We start from the raw sequence: 21,281 nt of genomic DNA, 5'->3' as shown, positions 1-21,281 counted from the left end.
TAGTTACACCAGCCCACAGGGGATTATTGTGTCCGTCGTGCAGGGAGGGGCTGGGTGGGGAGGGTGGGGAGGGTCTAATTTTATTTGCATGTCTTTTTGGGCAATTTGTTTTCATTTTCTGTACTTTGGGGCCATCCATAAATTACGTCACGAGATTTTGGACGATTTTTGACCCCCCCCCCTAGTCACACGGCGTCACAAAAAGTCAGACCCCCCCTCCAATATGACGTCACAAAGCTCTGCCCCCCCCCCCCCCCCAAAAAAAAACATGCTTCAAATCGCTTTAAACTATTGTCATTGTAGTGCGTATTTAAGTGTCGCTGCACTCTGATGTTGTAGGAGAAACATTTATGGAAAAGTATATTTAATTAAGTAGAACGTGTTGTCTATATTTATTTAAAGTTGCGCATTTTCATGTGACGTCACATTTCTCAAACAGCACCCCCCTCGTCACACATCGTCACAAAAGTGACCCCCCCCCCAGGTGCGTGACGTCATTCACGGACGGCCCCTTTTCACAACTCTCCTGTCGTTAGTGGATTGTGTTTAGAATTGATAGGAACCTCCTGATTACACCAGCCCACAGGGGATTATTGTGTCCGTCCGTCCGTCGTGCAGGAAGGGGCTGGGTGGGGAGGGAGGGGCTGGGTGGGGAGGGTGGAGAGGGGCTGGGTGGGGCTGGTCACCCCGTGGTGCCCTTGTAAAACTCAACGTTTAACCTACTCACGCCGGCTTGTGCCCGCCCTCACAGTCGGCCATATTTGCGGAATACACCACTCCGCCGTTGACCCTGGCCATTGACCAAGCAACCCAACGTTCCTACCAGCTCCCTCCGCAGGAGGAATGTTTGTTGTAATGTTCTGACGCCGGTGCGCCTCCTACTGGACATCTGATAAAATACATTGCTGTGTCGCTCATTGGGTTCCTCTGGCCATATATATTTCAGTGTTTGTTTTCTTTCGGTAAAGTCACAGAGATAGAAACATAATACATATTCTGATCATCTGATCGGACATCAGCCGTACAAAAGAAGCAGCCCTTGCCATTGGTTCGTCGGTCTCTTTATTACGAGGCGGTGGGTCACTCCTCTGTTTCTAATTGGAGCTTCAGTTACACCCACCTTGGCTTAAGTGTTAATTACTTTGGCTCCTATAGGACTGTGTTAATCACTGAGGCTCACAGAGCCAGATCAAGGCTCCCATAGGGTTCAGTGTTAATCACCAAGGCTCACAGAGCCAGACCAAGGCTCCCATAGGGTTCAATGTTAATCACTTGGGCTCCCATAGGGTTCAGTGTAAATAACCTAGGTTCACAGAGCCAGATCAAGGCTCCCATAGGGTTCAGTGTTAATCACCGAGGCTCACAGAGCCAGACCAAGGCTCCCATCGGGTTCAGTGTTACTCACTGGGGCTCACAGAGCCAGACCAAGGCTCCCATCGGGTTCAGTGTTACTCACTGGGGCTCACACAGCCAGACCAAGGCTCCCATCGGGTTTAGTGTTAATCACTGAGGCTCTCTCTCTCTCGTGGTTAAAGAGATTTTTATTCTAATAAAGTGAAACCGAAACCAACATCGACCACGTGACACCAGACTGTATTACTTCACCACGTGTGTTGCACACTGTACATGTTACAGAGGGGGAGGGGAGTGTGTGTGTGTGTGTATGTGAGCACGTGTGTCTGTGTGGGGAGCCGTGGTGTAGTGGTTAGCGCACCGTGATACAAACCCGGCGGCCCGGGTTCCATTCCCACTCACTGGTCCAATAAGTAGTGAATATTTGAACCGGTCCTGGGCCTCCCCCTAGGTCGACTCAGCCTGAAATTCGTAACTTGGTGTAGCGGGTGCGTAGTAAAACATCGCCACTGGGGAGACAAAGGCGGGCGGGCGTGGTGCTGGCCACCCACCACCTCGTGTGCCACATTACCGGCATTCATAGGCGCTGCTACTCGCTAGCAGCACTTGCCCTGACAGCTGTTTAAAGGCTACAAAGGGGATATTTGTCTTGTCTCTGTAAATGTGTCTCCGTCTGTCTGTATGTGTGTCCCTCTGCATCTGTACATTTATATAATTGTATGTGTCTGTGTACGAATATGCGTCTAACTCTCTCTGTATATGCGTGTCTGTCTGTATGTGTGTGTCTATGTGTCTACATCTCTCTCTCTGCATCTGTACATTTATATATTTGTATGTGTCTGTGTACGAATATGCGTCTGTCTCTCTATGTACATCTATTTTGCCTACTCATCTCCCGCCTCCCTCCTTCGCTCACCGGGGTGTGTGTCCTCCCCTAAGGTCTACTCAGCCCTAACTCCCCAGCACGCCACACGCAGAGACCCGCTCATAATAGGCGCTCGCTAACCAATAGTGGAGAGAGACGAGAGAGACAGATCTCAGCCGCTTCACTTCCTCCGCGAGCCGCCTCCAGCCATGATGGTGGCAATCCTGATGAAGATATTCATGATGTCCATGTAGATACTGAGACACCTACAGACGAACAGAGAGAGAGAGACACACACGAGATGAAGGAGAGACACAGGGAGAGAGAGACACACACATAAACTTCAAATATACAACAGCAGGAGTAAGGATCGGAATCAAAGCCACGACCTCCTATATACCAGGCGAGGTAGTTAACAACTCCTAGCCATCGTGGGGCGTAATTATTGAACTCTCTCACCCCATGTGTCTCTATCTCTACCCGTGTCTCTCTCTCTGACGCCCCGTGTCTCGCTCTCTCTCGCCCCGTGTCTCTCGCTCTCTCTACCCGTGTCTCTCTCTCTCACGCCCCGTGCCTCGCTCTCTCACGCCCCGTGTCTCGCTCTCTCTCGCACTCCCCGTGTCTCTCTCTCTCACGCCCCGTGTCTCGCTCTCTCCCCGTGTCTCTCTCACTCCCCGTGTCTCTCTCTCTCTCGCACTCCCCGTGTCTCTCTCTCTCTCTCTCCCCGTGTCTCTTGCTCTCTCTACCCGTGTCTCTTGCTCTCTCTACCCGTGTCTCTCTCTCCCCGTGTCTCTCTCTCTCTCTCTACCCGTGTCTCTCTCGCACGCCCCGTGTCCCTCTCTCTCTCTCTACCTGTGTCTCGCTCTCTCTCCCCATGTCTCGCTCTCTCCCTGTGTCTCTCTTTCCCCCCCGTGTCGCTCTCTCCCCGCGTCTGTGTGTCTCTCCGTCTCACCCGTTGATGGGGTCGTAGGCTGGGCGCATCCCCCCAGGAGGTGGGTAAGTCTCAGCTCTCCGCACCACGCGCTGGGTGTCGTACAGCAGCAGGGCGCCGAACAGCAGCAAACCCCCGTAGAGTGAGAGGGAATAAAGCGCGGAGCCGAACGCAGAGCCGGCCGGGAGAAACACAGAGCCTGGAGACTCACACGGAGAGAGACACATGGTGAGAGAAGAGATCAGATGCAGCCCCAACCCTCCCCCCACTCTTCCCGTGCCTCTCACTATTTTCCTGTTTCTCCACATTTCCCCCCACTCTCTCCCCATGTCTCTCTCCCCCTGTGCAAGCCCCCCACTCTCTCTCCCCCCGTACGAGCCCCCCACTCTCTCGCCCCCCACTCTCTCGCCCCCCACTCTCTCGCCCCCCACTCTCTCGCCCCCCACTCTCTCGCCCCCCACCACTCTCTCACCCCCCACCACTCTCTCACCCCACCACTCTCTCTCACCCCACCACTCTCTCTCCCCCCACCACTCTCTCTCACCCCACCACTCTCTCTCCCCCCACCACTCTCTCTCCCCCCCACCACTCTCTCTCCCCCCACCACTCTCTCTCACCCCACCACTCTCTTTCACCCCACCACTCTCTTTCACCCCACCACTCTCTCTCACCCCACCACTCTCACTCACCCCACCACTCTCACTCACCCCACCACTCTCACTCACCCCACCACTCTCACTCACCCCACCACTCTCACTCACCCCACCACTCTCTCACCCCACCACTCTCTCTCACCCCGCCACTCTCTCACCCCACTCTCACCCCACCACTCTCTCTCACCCCACCGCTCTCTCTCACCCCACCACTCTTTCTCACCGAGTGAGGCTGCCACCACCACCCCCAGCCCGGCCGCCAGGGGCCCGCCCATGTACAGGAATCGGTCGCTGGGGGCGCAGACGGCCACGGCCGACAGGGCCCCCACGAGGCCCCCGCTGTAGCAGGCGGCACGGAGCAGCAGTGGCCCTCCCAGGACCACCATCGGACACAGCAGCAGCCCCATCAAGCCTAGCCGTGGGATGGGGGAGATGGGGGGAGAAGGGGGGGGGGGAGAGATGGGGGAAGGGAGGCGAGAGATGGGGGAAGGGAGGCAGGGGGGGAGAAGGGGAGGGGAGAGATGGGGGAAGGGAGGCAGGGGGGGAGAAGGGGGGGGGAGAGATGGGGGAAGGGAGGCAGGGGGGAGAAGGGGAGGGGAGAGATGGGGGAAGGGAGGCAGGGGGGAGAAGGGGGGGGGGAGATTACACTGGTCAACAACAAAAAAAACATAATTTTCTGGCCTGGACTTTTGCAGCTGTTCTAGACTAATTTCAGGGTGCTGATTCCAAATCTGATCTCAGATTTGCTCCATCACATCTCATTTTTATGCTATCGGCATACCCCATTTTCATTCATTTTACCCGAAATTAACTCTGTCACTTACGATTGCAAGTTGTTGCGAGTCAGTGACTGCTTTAGTGTTAAAATATGGTGCTGTATTTTTAGGAAAGTGTGTTTATAATATCATTTTATGTAGATATCCACATTTGTTTAATATTTTTCTTCTGCAGTTTTTATTGAAAATGCAATATTTGATATCTCAAAAACCTGATGTGATAGACAAAAACCGATGCCAGATTTGGAATCAGCACCCCCCAAAATTACCTTAAACCCGTTGGAATACTAATAGGGTTTTTTCCCCTTTTTTCTGGCAACAAAACTGATACCTTTTGCAAGGATTCATGCTTACATTGACCACAATACTTGCAGTCAAATGCATTTGACTGCAAGTATTGCATTTGACTGCAAGTATTGTGGTCAAATGCATTTGACTGCAAGTATTGTGGTCAATGTAAGCATGATTCCTTGCAAAAGGTATCAGTTTTGTTGCCAGAAAAAAGGGGAAAATAAAACCTTATTAGTATATTTTGGTACTGGCAAAGGAGGTCCCATGACCGTTGGAATACCTTATGCCAGAAAAAGTGTGTAGACCAGTGTTAGAGATCTGATCACCGTCTGAACAAAAATTGCACTTCTACGCTCAGCCCCTAACTTCAAACCGGTCACAAGCTCCATCTTGATCAAGTCCCCGTGACGCCTGTTCCTATCACGAGGTCACCAGCAAGGTGGTGTCGTGGTTCGTTTGCCAGCGAGCACTTCGTTTGTGCTGCGATGGCAGAGCGTGATGACCTCCTGATTATGGCCGCTGTGTATTCGTTCGGAAACCGGAAGCAAACGCGGCTTGGCGAATGCCAGACGGACTACGGTCGGATCTTGCGGTAGGTACCACCCGTCATGACAACGTGCCAGAGAAGGTCGCACGCAAGCTGCAGCTTGCCGATTTTCTTTGCCTAGACGTCCCGTATAGTGGCGAGTTGCAATAAGCTGCTTTGGTGTCGAATAAATCCTGCGGTGAAAAAGCTGCCAAATTTCCCATTTGGGTGTCCAATCTGTGATCAATTACAAAACGGAGTTGTTGCCCTGCCTCACGACGATTCACCCAGTGAATTTCATTTCCCCTCTCTCTCTCCCCGAGTGTCTCTCTCTTTCTCTCCGTCTTTCTCTTTCTCTCCCCGTGGGGGGGGAGGGTGTGTTTGCTATTGATGCCCCCAGGGTCTGGAATGATGTTGCCAATAAATTGAAACTTGAGTCACTACCTATGAGATCTTCACTCAAAACTGCTCTAGAGGAGTTGTACAATCCTAGCTGCCAGTGCTATTCAGTGGCCTAAAATAAAATGTTTCGCTCTGGATGATCGCTGCAAAGTATGACCTGTGTTTTGATTTAATGTGCTGATCTTAAAGGTGCATTGAAAAATTATAATACTCCGATTGATGCTCCTGCTGTTGTGGAGTGACTCATGCAGCCAGCTATGGCTACAGGGTTTGGTGGTACATGTTGTTTATCTCGTTTATTGTGAAAATTCCGTCACAGTTCCTATGATCACTGCTTTATTTTGGTGATTTCGAAAAGTATATTGGTTTAGCCATGTTTGATTGTTGTAGTACAGAGTTAGACTGATGGCCTTAATCTAAGTTGTCTTGTGGTTGTTGTTGTTGTTTGGCTTGCATCCCACTGGGATTTTTGCACACAGCGTTGTTGTACGGTGATTTTTTCTGCAATATTTTGCTGTCTTTTCTTGGATTTTCTGTTTGCACATAGTCACATAGTCACTTTAAGATGTTTTTTTGTTCATGTTTTAGTTTTTTGTTTGTTGCGGTTGCACCCGATTCAAGAGCCGAATGGTTCATAGGGCTATACCTAATAAATGAACTTGAACTTGTCTCTCTTTCTCTCCCCGTGTCTCCCTTTCTCTCCCCGTCTCTCTCTCTCTGCCTTCGTCTCTCTCTCCCCGTGTCTCTCTCTCTCTTCCCGTGTCTCTCTCTCTCTCCCCGTGTCTCTCTCTCTCTCCCCGTGTCTCTCTCTCTCTCCCCGTGTCTCTCTTTCTCTCCCCGTGTCTCCCTTTCTCTTCCCGTGTCTCTCTCTCTCTCTCCCCGTGTCTTCCTCTCTCTCCCCGTGTCTCTCTCCCTCTCCCCATGTCTCTCTCTCTGCCTGTGTCTCTCTCTCTCCCCGTGTTTCCCTCTCTCTCCCCGTGTCTCTCTCTCCCCGTGTCTCTATCTCTCCCCCCGTGTCTCTCTCTCCCCGTGTCTCTCTTCCCGTGTACCTGCGTGCAGGGCCCAGGCCGCATGCTTCACTCCGAGTTTCCCCTCATAGGGAATGGACCTGACGAGCATCCCAGAGCCAATCACGGCGACAAACGAGACACCGATAGCCTGCAAGGAGAAAAAGACACACACACAGGGGGAGAGAGAGAGACATGGGGAGAGCGAGACACACACACAGGGGGAGAGAGAGACATGGGGAGAGCGAGACATGGGGAGAGCGAGACACACACACAGGGGGAGAGAGAGAGACATGGGGAGAGCGAGACACACACACAGGGGGAGAGAGAGAGACATGGGGAGAGCGAGACACACACACAGGGGGAGAGAGAGAGACATGGGGAGAGAAAGACACGGGGAACGAGGTAAGAGAGAGAGACACCGGGGGAGAGAGAGTGACACGGCGAGAGAGGAAAATGGGCGTGGCGGAGCTGAGGGGAGATAAAAGGCAGCGCCTTGGAAGGCGAGCGAAGGAAGTTGTATATCTACGCCGTGGCTACTACATCGACAGCTCCTATATAGTCAGTCAGCTATGTAGTGAACATCGTTGCAGCAGCTACACAGAGTCACCCAGTTGTAATATAGTCAATCTGCGTCCATCTGATAACACGTCATCAAGTCGGGAGGACGATGGTATAATGAATCTTGATTTAAAGCTTTCGTGACTGCAGAAATTCACACTCTTGGGTCTTTCGGTCAACGTGCACTTAGCCTGGCACAAGCGCAGTGGTGATGTCACCGACGCTTCGTGGCGAATGGTGGTTGTTGTTGTTTACGTGCGTGTGTGTCTGTGCGTGTCTGTGCGTGTGTCTGTGCGTGTGTCTGTGCGTGTGTCTGTGCGTGTGTCTGTGCGTGTGTCTGTGCGTGTGTCTGTGCGTGTGTCTGTGCGTGTGTCTGTGCGTGTGTCTGTGCGTGAGTGTGTCTGTGCGTGCGTGTGTCTGTGCGTGCGTGCGTCTGTGCGTGCGTGCGTCTGTGCATGCGTGTGTCTGTGCGTGCGTGTGTCTGTGCGTGCGTGTGTCTGTGCGTGCGTGTGTCTGTGCGTGCGTGTGTCTGTGCGTGCGTGTGTCTGTGCGTGTGTCTGTGCGTGTGTCTGTGTGTGTGTCTGTGCGTGTGTGTGTCTGTGCGTGTGTGTCTGTGTGTGTGTGCGTGCATTACCAGCCAAGAGCTGCGAGCGGCCAGGTTCATTATGGTCGGTGATCGTGCGGCGAGCGCCGCTGAGGCCGCGGTGAGGGAGATGGTGGCACCCAGGTAGGTGTAGGTGTCTCGGACCCTCTCTCGTACGTAGTTTGGCCACAGACTAGAGACACAGAGAGACACAGAGAGACACAGTGAGGGAGAAAGAGACACGGGGAGAGGTACACGTACGTGTCTCTGACCCTCTCTCGTACGTAGTTTGGCCACAGACTATACACACACACACACAGAGACACGGGGAGACAGACACAGGCAGAGAGAGATAATGATGGTGGTGGTGGTGGTGGTAATGATGGTGGTGTGCTCAGCCGCAAGGCCCTGACCTTGCCCTCTCGATGGCACCAGGCTCGTTGGAGAGTCCCAGGCCGTAGTAGCAGAGGGCACCGATGGAGATGACCCCTCCACCGGCCACGGCCAGACGGCCCAGAGACTCCACTACGCAGAGAGAGACACGGGGAGAGAGAGAGAGACACGGGGAGAGAGAGACACGGGGAGAGAGACACGGGAAAGAGAGACACACGGGGAGAAAGAGAGAGACACGGGGAGAAAGAGCGAGACACGGGGAGAAAGAGACACTGGCAGAAAGAGACACGGGGAGAGAGACGGGGGGGGGAAGACACGAGACGAGATTAAATGAGATGCAGTTTAATTGTCTCTCTCTCTTCCTGTCTCTCACTCACCCTCACCTCACCCAATACCAATAACCGCCATTCGCCAATAAGTGATGGTGACATCACCAAGGCACCTGTGCCAGGCTAGGTGTACTTTGAGGCCAAGTGAAGTGTCAAAGGCTCGCTGCCGATGGGAGGTCACGGGACAAACCCAGGCGCCATGGGTTGACCGACAAATGACTGGCCGATGCACCACCTGTGTCCCCTACTGTGTCAACTCGCAGCGGTTTAGCCACCCTGCGCTCCGCTTATTGTTGTGAGCGTCGCTCCTCCATCCTCCGTTGTTGCTCGAGGGCGACTCCCTCCAACTGCCCAGTAGCGTCCTTTACAAGCCTCCTCCATAGAGGCTAATCTTGACACCGCTGGTATCAGTCTTGGCAAGTCCACGCAGCTCCACATCCTCCTGTACCACACAAGTCCATCTCTTCTCCAGCCGGTGCCATGTCCGATTAACCCCCTCTATCCGGTCAAACAAAAGCTGTTTGGGCATGCGATGGCTGGTCATGTGGGCTACATGACCCAGCCAAAGCAGCCTTGCCTGCCAGAATAGCTCGCTGATGGGAATGTGTCCAGATCTTTTAAGGATTTGTGAGCCTGAATTTTCTAACCGGCGCAGATGTTCCATTAGAGGGGTCCACGTTTTACAAGCACGGAGAAGGGAGGGCATGACTGTGGCCGGGAAGACCCGAAGCTTCATGTCGAGCGATAGACCAGGTAGCTTCCATACAGCATTACGTAGCCGATGAAAATATAATGCCGCCCGACTGATTCGGAGTTAGACCTCTGCTGTCAAACTAGAGCTGGTCATAAGCACACTACCCAGGTATGGAACGCTCCACTCTCTCCACAACTGCTCCATCACCAATGGGAAGGCTGAGGAGGTGGAGTGTTTGATGGCACAAAATACCCAGCAAAGTGCTTAGTTTTATTGGGTGGGGCTGATGGTAACACCCCTCACCTTCGAGTGTCACACTCCAGGTGCAGCAGCAGCGCCTCCCAACTTCTCATATAGGGCAGTCTGCACACAAACGCCACCCTCCCTCAGTTCTTTCATTCGGGAGATTGTCACTGCCCGGCGCTTTTCATGGTCTCAGACTTCTGGATCTACAAGCGGCACCCTCAGCCAACCACTGGGAAGGGGTGGCCACTTCTGCCAATGTTCGAGGCACGGCAGCCCCAGCAGGGTCGTCCCTACCTTGCCCTCATGACAAACCTTCGTCCTTTTATTCAAAGAGGAGTGCCACTCCCTGTTGTTTGGCTGTTTTCCTGCCCCAAGTGGAGAAATGTCCCCCCCCTCATGGTGACTGGAGCCAGAACCGGTTCACAGGAGGTCCAGGCGGTAACCATTCTATCTCCCGACAGAGGAGTGGCAGCCTCTCCTCGGCAACAACGAGAGGCGAAACATTTCCACTTGGCCAATTGCAGTGGTCTCCTGTTCCTGGAGGAACCCCGAAATGGGAGGGAGGAGGTTCAGTCTCCTGGCTCTGCCAGATGGGAGTTTGGCCAGAAGGCGTCACTCACTCACTCACCCACCGCCAAAGATGGCCCCCGTATAGCCTGAACAGGCTGTCGGGGCAAGTGCTGTTAGCGAGCACCTATGAAGGCCGATACGGCACACTAGGGGGTGGGTGATCAGCACCACGCCCATCCGCCTTTGTCTCCCCCCGTGGCGATGTTAACACACCGCACCAGGTACCTATTTGAGGCCCACACCACTCACCCACCCACTCACCCTTCTCCCTCACCCCCTCTCTCACCCACTCACCCTCTCTCACCCTTCTCCCTCACCCCCTCTCTCTCACCCTCTCACCCTTCTCCCTCACCCCCTCTCTCTCACCCTCTCACCCACCCACTCACCCTCTCTCACCCTTCTCCGTCACCCCCTCTCTCTCACTCACCCTCTCTCACCCTTCTCCCTCACCCCCTCTCACTCACCCTCACACTCATCCTCTCTCACCCTTCTCCCTCACCCCCTCTCTCTTACCCTCACACCCACCCACTCACCCTCTCTCACCCTTCTCCCTCACCCCCTCTCACTCACCCTCACACTCACCCTCTCTCACCCTTCTCCCTCACCCCCTCTCTCTCACCCTCTCACCCACCCACTCACCCTCTCTCACCCTTCTCCCTCACCCCCTCTCTCTCACCCACTCACCCTCTCTCACCCTTCTCCCTCACCCCCTGTCTCTCACCCTCACACTCACCCACTCACCCTCTCTCACCCTTCTCCCTCACCCCCTCTCTCTCACCCTCTCACCCACCCACTCACCCTTCTCCCTCACCCCCACTCTCTCACCCACTCACCCTCTCTCACCCTTCTCCCTCACCCTCTCACCCTCTCTCACCCTTCTCCCTCACCCTCTCTCTCACCCACTCACCCTCTCTCACCCTTCTCCCTCACCCCCTCTCACCCTTCTCCCTCACCCCCTCTCTCTCACCCTCTCACCCACCCACTCACCCTCTCTCACCCTTCTCCCTCACCCCCTCTCTCTCACTCACCCTCTCTCACCCTTCTCCCTCACCCCCTCTCACTCACCCTCACACTCACCCTCACACTCACCCTCTCTCACCCTTCTCCCTCACCCCCTCTCTCTCACCCACCCACTCACCCTCTCTCACCCTTCTCCCTCACCCCCTCTCTCTCACCCTCTCACTCTCACCCTCTCACACTCATCCTCTCTCACCCTTCTCCCTCACCCTCTCTCTCTCACCCTATCTCTCTCACCCTCACCCTCTCACCCTCACACTCACCCTTCATCGCCGCCTCCGCCCCTCTCCATGCCTCCGGCTTCACCTCCACTCGCCGCGCAGCGCTCCTGGCGCGTGTTGCCAGATTCCTCACCAGGGGCGGAGGTGGGTAACAGAAGGAGGATGGGGAGGAGGGGGAGGCGCCGGGGTGGTGGGCGATGCGAGCCGGCCGGAGGAGGAGCGATGCTCCCCTGGAACAGGGGAGCGCTGCACGAAGAAACAGCATCATCGCTGCTCTCTTCCCCTCTTTCTTCTTTTTCTACTGCTGCCCTCTCTTCTTCTGATCTCTCTCTCCGCTCCTCCTCCTCCTCTCCGCTCTCTCGGTAGAAGCAGCAGCTGTAGGCACACGGAACGGAGGCGGCGATGAGATTAGTCAAACCCCTACTCATCCTCTCTCTCACTCACTCACTTTCTCACCCCCTCCCTTCTACGTGACTTTACCGAGAGAACCAAGAATATGGCCTCAAACAGTTCTGTTGGGGCAAGTGCTGTTAATAGCGAGTAGCACTCACTCTCTCACCCATTCACCACCTCACCCGATCACCCACTCACTATAAAGACAAAAATCCACCGTGTAGCTTGCAAGACTGTTGGGGCAAGTGCTGTTAGTAGCGAGTAGCACTCACTCACTCACTCACCCATTCACCACCTCACCCAATCACCCACTCACTATAAAGACAAAGATCCACCGTGTAGCTTGCAACAGACTGTTGGGGCAAGTGCTGTTAGTAGCTAGTAGCACTCACTCAGTCACTCACCCATTCATCACCTCACCCAATCACTGCCCCCCCCCATTATATTGCTATAAAATAGATTTCTGTTTATACGATTGTGGTTATGGTTGTACTTTATTAATCCCTAATCTCTGCCATTACATACAATGGAACAAGAAAAGATAACAAAAGAAAAAACAGAGCAATGTAATACAATACACTATTAGACATTATTGTAAAAAATGTAAAGTCCATGCCATCCATATGTTAGTGAATTTTTTTAAAATTTTAGGCAGGAAATTCGTTTTCAAATTTAGATTTTTTTTTCTGGGGGGGGACCCCCAGACCCCTTGAAAGATTTGGTCCCCCCCCAATGTAGACTCCATGGCTACGGCCTTGAGTCACTCACCAGCTCACTACATGGGCAGGTGAGCGAGTCGGTCACCGACTCACCTGGACTCACTCACCTACTCACCTGGTAAGACTCACTCACCTAGACTCACCTACTCACATACTCACTCACCTACTCACCGAGGCTCACTCACCTACTCACCGAGACTCACCCACTCACCTGGTGAGACTCACTCACCTGACTCACTCACTCACCTAGTCACTCACCTGACTCACTCACTCACTCACCTACTGACTCACTCACCTACTCACCGAGACTCACCTACTCACTCACTCACCTATTCACCTGGTGAGACTCACTCACCTACTCACCTAAACTCACTCACCTACTAACCTGACTCACTCACCAACTCACCTGGTGAGACTCACTCACCTACTCATCTACTCACTCACCTGGTGAGACTCACTCACCTACTCGCCTACACTCACTCACCTACTCACTCACCTAAACTCACTCACCTACTCACATAGACTCACTCACCTACTCACATAGACTCACTCACCTACTCACCTACTCACTCAACTACTCACCGAGACTCACTCACCTACTCACCTGGTGAGTGTGAGTGAGTCGCTCACCTTGAGCGAGACTCACCTCTCTACACTCACATTGAGCACAGCATAGCCGCTCAACGCAACGAGATCTGGTGGTGGTGATAGCCACACTGTGGTGATTGTGGTGATGGTGTTACACTGTGTATTACGATGATGGTGTTACTCACACTGTGTGTGTGATGGTGGTGATGGTGATGATGATAATCACACTGTGTGTGATGGTGATGATGTTGTTACACTGTGTATTATGATGATGGTGTTACTCACACTGTGTATATGATGATGGTGTCACACTGTGTGTGTGATGGTGGTGGTGATGGTGATACTCACACTGTGTGTGTGATGGTGGTGATACTGACTATGTGTAATGGTGGTGATGGTGTTACTGTGTATGATGGTGTTACACTGTGTATATGATGACGGTGTTACTCACACTGTGTATATGATGATGGTGTTACACTGTGTGTGATGATGGTGTTACTCACACTGTGAAGATGATGATGATGGTGGTGGTGATTGTGATACTCACACTGTGTGATGGTGGTGATACTCACACTGTGATGATGATGATGGTGGTGTTACTCACACTGTGTGATGATGATGGTGGTGTTACTCACACTGCGTGATGATGATGGTGATACTCAAACTGTGCGTGATGATGATACTCACACTGTGCGTGATGATGATGATGATGATACTCACACTGTGCGTGATGATGATGGTGGTGATAGTGTTACACTATGTGTTATGATGATGGTGGTGTTACTCACACTGTGATGATGATGGTGGTGATACTCACACTGTGTGTGATGATGATGGTGATACTCACACTGCGTGTGATGATGATGATACTCACACTGCGTGTGATGATGATGATGGTGATACTCACACTGCAATGATGGTGGTGGTGATGGTGGTGGTGACGATGATGATGATGGTGGTGGTGATACTCACACTGTTATGATGATGGTGATACTCACTGTGATGATGATGGTGATGGTGGTGTTACTCACACTGTGATGATGATGATGGTGATACTCACACTGTGATGATGGTGATACTCACACTGTGATGATGGTGGTGGTGATACTCACACTGTTATGATGATGGTGATACACTGTGTGTGATGATGATACTCACACTGCGTGTGATAATGATGATGGTGATACTCACACTGTTATGATGATGATGGTGCTACTCACACTGTGATGATGATGGTGATACTCACACTGTGTGTGATGATGATGATGGTGATACTCACACTGCGTGTGATGATGATGATGATGGTGATACTCACACTGCGTGTGATGATGATGATGGTGATACTCACACTGTTATGATGATGATGGTGCTACTCACACTGTGTGTGATGATGATGATGGTGATACTCACACTGTTATGATGATGATGGTGCTACTCACACTGTGTGTGATGATGATGATGGTGATACTCACACTGTTATGATGATGATGGTGCTACTCACACTGTGATGATGATGGTGCTACTCACACTGTGTGTGTGATGATGATGATGGTGCTACTCACACTGTGATGATGATGGTGATACTCACACTGCGTGTGATGATGATGATGGTGATACTCACACTGTTATGATGATGATGGTGATACTCACTGTGATGATGATGGTGGTGATGGTGGTGTTACTCACACTGTGATGATGGTGATACTCACACTGTGATGATGATGGTGATACTCACACTGTGATGATGGTGGTGGTGATGGTGGTGGTGATGATGGTGGTGGTGATGGTGGTGGTGTTACTCACACTGTGATGATGATGGTGGTGATGGTGGTGGTGATACTCACACTGTGTGTGATGATGGTGATACTCACACTGTGGTGATGATGATGATGACGGAGGCGGAAAGCTCTAGAACCAACTGCTGTCTGACGCAACTGTTACGCAAGCGCTAGACACACAGACACACACAGACAACCTCACAGAGGAGCACACACGCAGAGACTCACTAACACTCAGACTCACCCACACACGCACTTATATAGAAGAGAAAAGAATCATTAATGACGATGCGTTGACCACGCCGCTGTGATGATATTCGCAAAGAGAAAACCCCACCCCGTACAAAGATGGCCGCACGTTGCGATGAGCCCACCGCGCCAAGATGGCCGCCTGTGTTATCATATGACTTCCCGTACCAAGATGGCCGCCTAATTTTATTCACGTACTATGACCAAGATGGCCGCCTGGTTCATGAAACTCCCTTACCAAGAGACCCGCCCTGTGTTTTATTAACCTCCCCTACCAAGATGGCCGCCTCTTGTTTTGTTCATAGCACCCCGTACGAAGATGGCCGCCTACGCCTGTAACCTCCCGTATAAAGATGGTTGCCAGTTTCTACTGCCCTCCCGTACGAAGATGGCCGCCTGTTATTTTGTTTAACCTCTCGTACCCCTCCTACAAATATAAACTAAACAATGAACACATTTTTTTTACGAGGTAAGGCTCACTGAGCTATGCAGCTCTTTTTTTAGGGGCCGTCCATAAATGACGTCATGCGATTTTGTACGATTTTTGACCCTCCCCCCTCGTCACACGACGTCACAAAACGTCAGACCCCTCCTCAAATATGACGTCACAGAGCTCTGCCCCCCCCCCCCCCCAAATAAAACATGCTTAAAATCGTAGTGCGTATTTAATGTGGCGCTGCATTCTGATGTTGTAGGAGAAAACATTTATGAAAAAGTCTATTTAATTAAGTAGAACGTGTTGTCTATATTTATTTAAAGTTGCGCATTTTGATGTAACGTCACATTTCTCACCCCCCCCCCCCCTCGTCACACATCGTCACAAATGTCTGAACCCCCCCCCCCTAGGTCCGTGACGTAATTTATGGACGGCCCCTTATAGCAGCTAAATGCGGTGGCTAGGAGATGTTAACTACCTCGCCTGGTGGACAAAAGTCCGTGGGTTCGATCCCGATCCTGACTATTCCTTCTGCTGTACATTTTCAGTCTGCATCTCTCTCTCATCATCACCACAGTGGCTAGGAGATGTTAACTACCTCGCCTGGTGGACAGGAGGTCGTGGGTTCGATCCTGATCCTGACGATGCCTGCTGCTGTACATTTTCAGTCTGCGTCTCTCTCATCATCACCACAGTGGCTAGGAGGTGTTAACTACCTCGCCTGGTGTGCAGGAGTCGTGGGTTCGATCCTGATCCTGACGATGCCTGCTGCTGTACATTTTCAGTCTGCATCTCTCTCTCATCATCACCACGGTGGCTAGGAGATGTTAACTACCTCGCCTGGTGGACAGGAGGTCGTGGGTTCGATCCTGATCCTGACGATGCCTGTTGCATGGTGGTTTCCCCCTCCACATTTATAATGACCGTCACGCGTGTAGAGTGATTTCGCTTACTACACGCTTTTATTGAACTCTGTTGTTGTTGTCGTATCCTCAAATCTTGTAACTCAATTTTAACCCACTTCCCAATGTGGTATCGACTGCAAACTTGGTATAGTTACGTCTTACTGATGACAATACTATATTCTATCATAAAAAAATAAAAGAAATATTTTTAAACCATCTTTTTATTACACGTTTTCTATTAACTCACTCTGTCTGTTGTTGTATCCTCAAATCTTGCAACTCAATTTTAATCCACTTCCCAATGTGGTATCAACTGCAAACATCGTATACTTATGTCTTACTGATGACAATACTATATTCTATCATAAAAAATACAAGCAATATTTTTAAACCATCTTTTTATTAGACGTTCTCTATTAACTCACTCTGTCTGTTGTTGTATCCTCAAATATTGCAACTCAATTTTAACCCACTTCCCAATGTGGTATCGACTGCAAACTTCGTATACTTATGTCATACTGATGACAATACTATATTCTATTATTAAACATACAATAAATATTTTTAAACAATCTTTTTATTACACGTTTTCTATTAACTCACTATGTCTGTTTTTGTATCCTCAAATCTTGTAACTCAATTTTAACCCATTTCCTAATGTGGTATCGACTGCAAACTTGGTATAGTTATGTCATACTGATGACAATACCATATTCTATAAAAAAAAAATTAACATTCTTTTTTATATGTTATGTTTCGGCTTGGGTCTAATTGTCCACGCTCAAATGACGTTGGCTGTAACTGACCACGGTCCCTTACGTTGTGGCAAGCTTCGGGGCCACTACCTGGAATCGTGGAGTTCTGCCATTACTAGTACGGTACATTTCATTAAAGCGTGTTTTAAACAAAAAGTATTTTTAAATATTACTTATTTTTGCTGCTATACATTTCCACGCGACGATGGCAAGCAGCCAACTTCTTGATCTGCTTTCATTCGTGATAGCCAGGTCGCTTCTGAAAAAAGAAGCTTTATTCTTAACATAAGAAATAAATAATAATTTATGATTACTACTATCGGATATTAATAAAATAGGATATTAATATAGGATAGTATCATAGAAATTTAGGATATTAATATGAATATAGGATATTAATGCCCACTAGAGGATATTAATATTGTTTTAGGATATTCATATCAATTTAAAATCGAGATTTGAAGATTTCGTGACTGCAAGGATCCATACTCTTTGGTTCTTTCGGTAAAGTCACGTAGGTAAAAAATAATAAAAGTAAAAAAATTAAAATATAAAATAAATTAAATCACGACGTTTCGGGCGCAACACAAGCGCTCGTCATCAGGTGGGACCACCGCAACCAGAGGCAACTTTTATTATTAAAGAACCAAAGAGTAAAAAAGAAGCTATATTGCTCGGTGGGACCTTACCTGGTTAGATAGTTTAGTTTTAGTATCGGTCTCGATGAGTATGGGTCTCTGTGGGTTTCTATGGTTCTATATGGGTCTCTGTATTTTTTTAAAAGTAATTTGCTTATCTTTTTCTATACTTTGCACTCCTATCGTGTTTTTTGTGTCGTTTGTTGTTGTAACGTTTTTCTGAGCTTTAGAGCTCATCGTATTCCTCCAGTATGAATACATATTCAGATTCATAGCCTCGTTTTTCAACCTCCACCCCCCCCCCCCCCCTGTACAAATTACGGCTGCATGTTTTATTGTATTGTTTCGCAACCCCCTGGAAAGACAAACTACACAACTAAACTATGTTTTACTGGTAGGAACCTCCTGGTTACACCAGCCCACAGGGGATTATTGTGTCCGTCCGTCCGTCGTGCATCCAAAAAGGGGCGGGGTGGGGCTGGGCTTAGAGAGATAGGGTGAGGAGGGGCTGGGTGGGGAGGGAGGGGCTAGGTGGGGAGGGGCTGGATGGGGAGGGGCTGGGTGGGGAGGGTGGGGCTGGGTGGGGAGAGGCTGGGTGGGGGAGGGGCTGGGGGGGAGGGTGGGGCTAGGTGGGGGGTGGGAGGGGTGGGGCTGGGCTGGGTGGGGAGGGGCTGGTCACCCCGTGGTGCCCTTATAAAACTCAACGTTTAACCTACTCACGCCGGCTTGTGCCCGCCCTCACAGTCGGGCATATTTGCGGAATTCACCACGCCGTCGTTGACCCTGGCCATTGACCGAGCAACCCAACATTCCTACCAGCTCCCTCCGCAGGAATGTGTTTATTTGAGCAGGTGAGGCCAACTGAACTATATAGCTTCTCTGTCAGAAGTGCCCAGACTATCACAAATTATAGCTCAGCGAAGTGTGGCTTCATCGTCGCGTGGAAGTTCATGGCAGACACTCACCGACCCACTCAACAACAACCGCCATTCGCCAGTAAGTGGCAGTGACGTCACCACGACGCTTGTGCCAGGCCATGTGCACCTTGAGGCCACGTGAAGTGTCGAACGCCCGCTGGCAGGAGGTCACGGGGCAGACCCAGGTGCCACATGTCTACTGATCGAGATGACTGGCTGATGCACCACCTGTGCCCCCTCAACCACTCTACCACCCACCAGTGACGTGCGGTGAGGTCAATGACTGGGGAGGCACTGGCTCGTGTCAGAGCCAGATTCACACACAGAGGGGGGCGTGGCCTCACGGGGGGGGTGTGGCCTCATGGAGGAGGGCGTGTTAGACACGTCCCCCTCGGTGAGGCAGATGTGATAGCTGCCTCCCCTGGTACTTTTTCATTGCGGTTGCATGACGAGACCAGCGAACCTAAATATCTTTATACCCATACGTGAAATAAGTTACCTGGAGTATGGAAGACGAGGACATGAAATGAAGGGGTCTACAAACATTACATTGGTGACATACTGAGATAGTAACTGGCACGCGCTTATTGCCCGCGCTCCATCCAGTTACTGAGGGGTTGCGCAATCAGAGTGGAGGCTGAGCTCGCCGCTGCCTCACCCCTCGTCTTTTCCTGTATTTGCAGCGGAGCTCCACAAATTTTGCTATTTTGACCATAAAAATGATTTCAATCGTACAGATATGACATTTATAACACAGATCAGTGGAAAAATCTTAATATTTATTTTATTTGGTTATTCTTTTATTTTTTACTTTTCCTAACAGCTATTTTCATTGGAGTATGACAGGTCAGGCTCTGCCTCCCCTGCCTCCCCTGCCCGCACGTCCCTGCCACCCACCCAGCCATCTGTAGTGTAATAGCGCCGGCTGGTGTACAGCAGCGGCAACTGTGGTGGACAGACCAGAGGTCGCAAACGGGTTTTTTATTCCTTACCCGTACCCGTACCCGGCCGCACCAGGGTCGCAAACGGGTACCCGTACCCGTACCCGGCCGGGTACGGGTAGCCGGGTATCGGGTAGGGTACGGGTATCGGGTACCCAGTTGCGACCTCTGGGACAGACTAAGCACGCCGGGTGCATTGGCAGAGCGGAGGAACTAGGGCAAGGGTCACGGAGGACCTTGTCTGGTGGCCCCTGGAACCTGCTAGCGGGTTTACGAGGGGAGGCAGCGCTGGTAAGATAAAAGGAGTTGTTGCTGTCGTCTTGACTAGATAGTGCTGCTCAAAGTTGTTGGCCATCTCAGTCGGCACCGTCAGTGTTTGACGGTTAGTTTTGTGTACCGGCGAGGCGAAGTAACTGTGGATAGTGTGAAGACGAGACCATGGAAGTTGTTTAATAAAGAAGGTGCCTCCTACAAATCTTGCCTCCGTCTCACTGACACTACACATCCATTCACGTGCTCACTCACTCACCCACTCACCTACCCACTCACCCACCCACTCACCCACCCACTCACCCACCCACCCACTCACCCACTCACCCATTCACTTACTCACCCACTCACTCACCCACCCACCCACCCACTCACTCACTCACCCACTCACTCACTCACTCACTCACCCACTCACTCACTCATTCACCCACCCACCCACTCGCTCACCCACTCACTCACTCACCCACTCACTCACTCACCCACTCACTCACCCACTCACCCACCCACTCACCACTCACTCCCACTCACCACCACCCACTCACCCACCTCACTCACACCACTCACCCACACACTCACTCACTCACCCACCCACCCACACTCACTCACTCACCCACCCACTCACTCACTCAATCACCCACCCACCACTCGCTCACCCACTCACTCACTCACCCACTCACTCACTCACCCACTCACTCACTCACCCACCCACTCACCCACCCACCCACTCACTCACTCACTCACTCACCCACTCACCCACCCACCCACTCACCCACTCACTCACTCACTCACCCACTCACTCACTCACTCACCCACCCACCCACTCACTCACTCACCCACTCACTCACTCACTCACCCACCCACCCACTCACTCACTCACCAACTCACCCACCCACTCACTCACTCACCAACTCACCCACTCACCCACTCACTCACCCACCCACTCACCCACTCACTCACTCACCCACTCACTCACCCACTCACCCACCCACTCACCCACCCACTCACTCACCCACTCACCCACCCAATCACCCACTCACTCACAGTGAGACGAGCCTCGAGAGAGAGATTTACACTGACACTTTATTCCAAACAGCAGCAGTCGCTGATCGCCAGATTTGGATTGAGGGCCCTAGCTAATTAATACGGGGAGGGGGGAAGGGGGGGCTAATTAAGGACCTACCCCGTCTCTTCAATTAAATTAATGGGTTAGAGGAGGAGAGTTCGGATACAGGGAGAGCGGGGTTACGGGAGAACCGCTATAATTGGGATCGACC

General features: G+C 51.4%; 1 protein-coding gene across 1 annotated transcript; it reads right to left on the bottom strand.

Moving 5' to 3' along the window:
* Positions 1-1,574: 1,574 nt before the first annotated feature.
* Positions 1,575-15,263, bottom strand: GHITM (growth hormone inducible transmembrane protein). The gene is made up of 8 exons (XM_078876742.1): positions 14,990-15,263; positions 11,461-11,793; positions 8,362-8,473; positions 8,000-8,141; positions 6,847-6,955; positions 4,026-4,214; positions 3,171-3,348; positions 1,575-2,484 (listed from the first exon to the last, which is right to left on the bottom strand). The coding sequence occupies exons 2-8, from the start codon at positions 11,684-11,686 to the stop codon at positions 2,400-2,402; spliced, it is 1,041 nt and encodes a 346-aa protein (XP_078732868.1). The 5' UTR covers positions 11,687-11,793; positions 14,990-15,263; the 3' UTR covers positions 1,575-2,399.
* Positions 15,264-21,281: the final 6,018 nt, after the last annotated feature.

This window comes from Lampetra fluviatilis, chromosome 45 (genome assembly GCF_964198595.1).
Source record: "Lampetra fluviatilis chromosome 45, kcLamFluv1.1, whole genome shotgun sequence".
Classification (NCBI taxonomy): Eukaryota; Metazoa; Chordata; class Hyperoartia; order Petromyzontiformes; family Petromyzontidae; genus Lampetra; species Lampetra fluviatilis.
The sequence above is the reverse complement of the archived record's forward strand: the minus strand, read 5'-3'. Positions and strand labels throughout refer to the sequence as shown.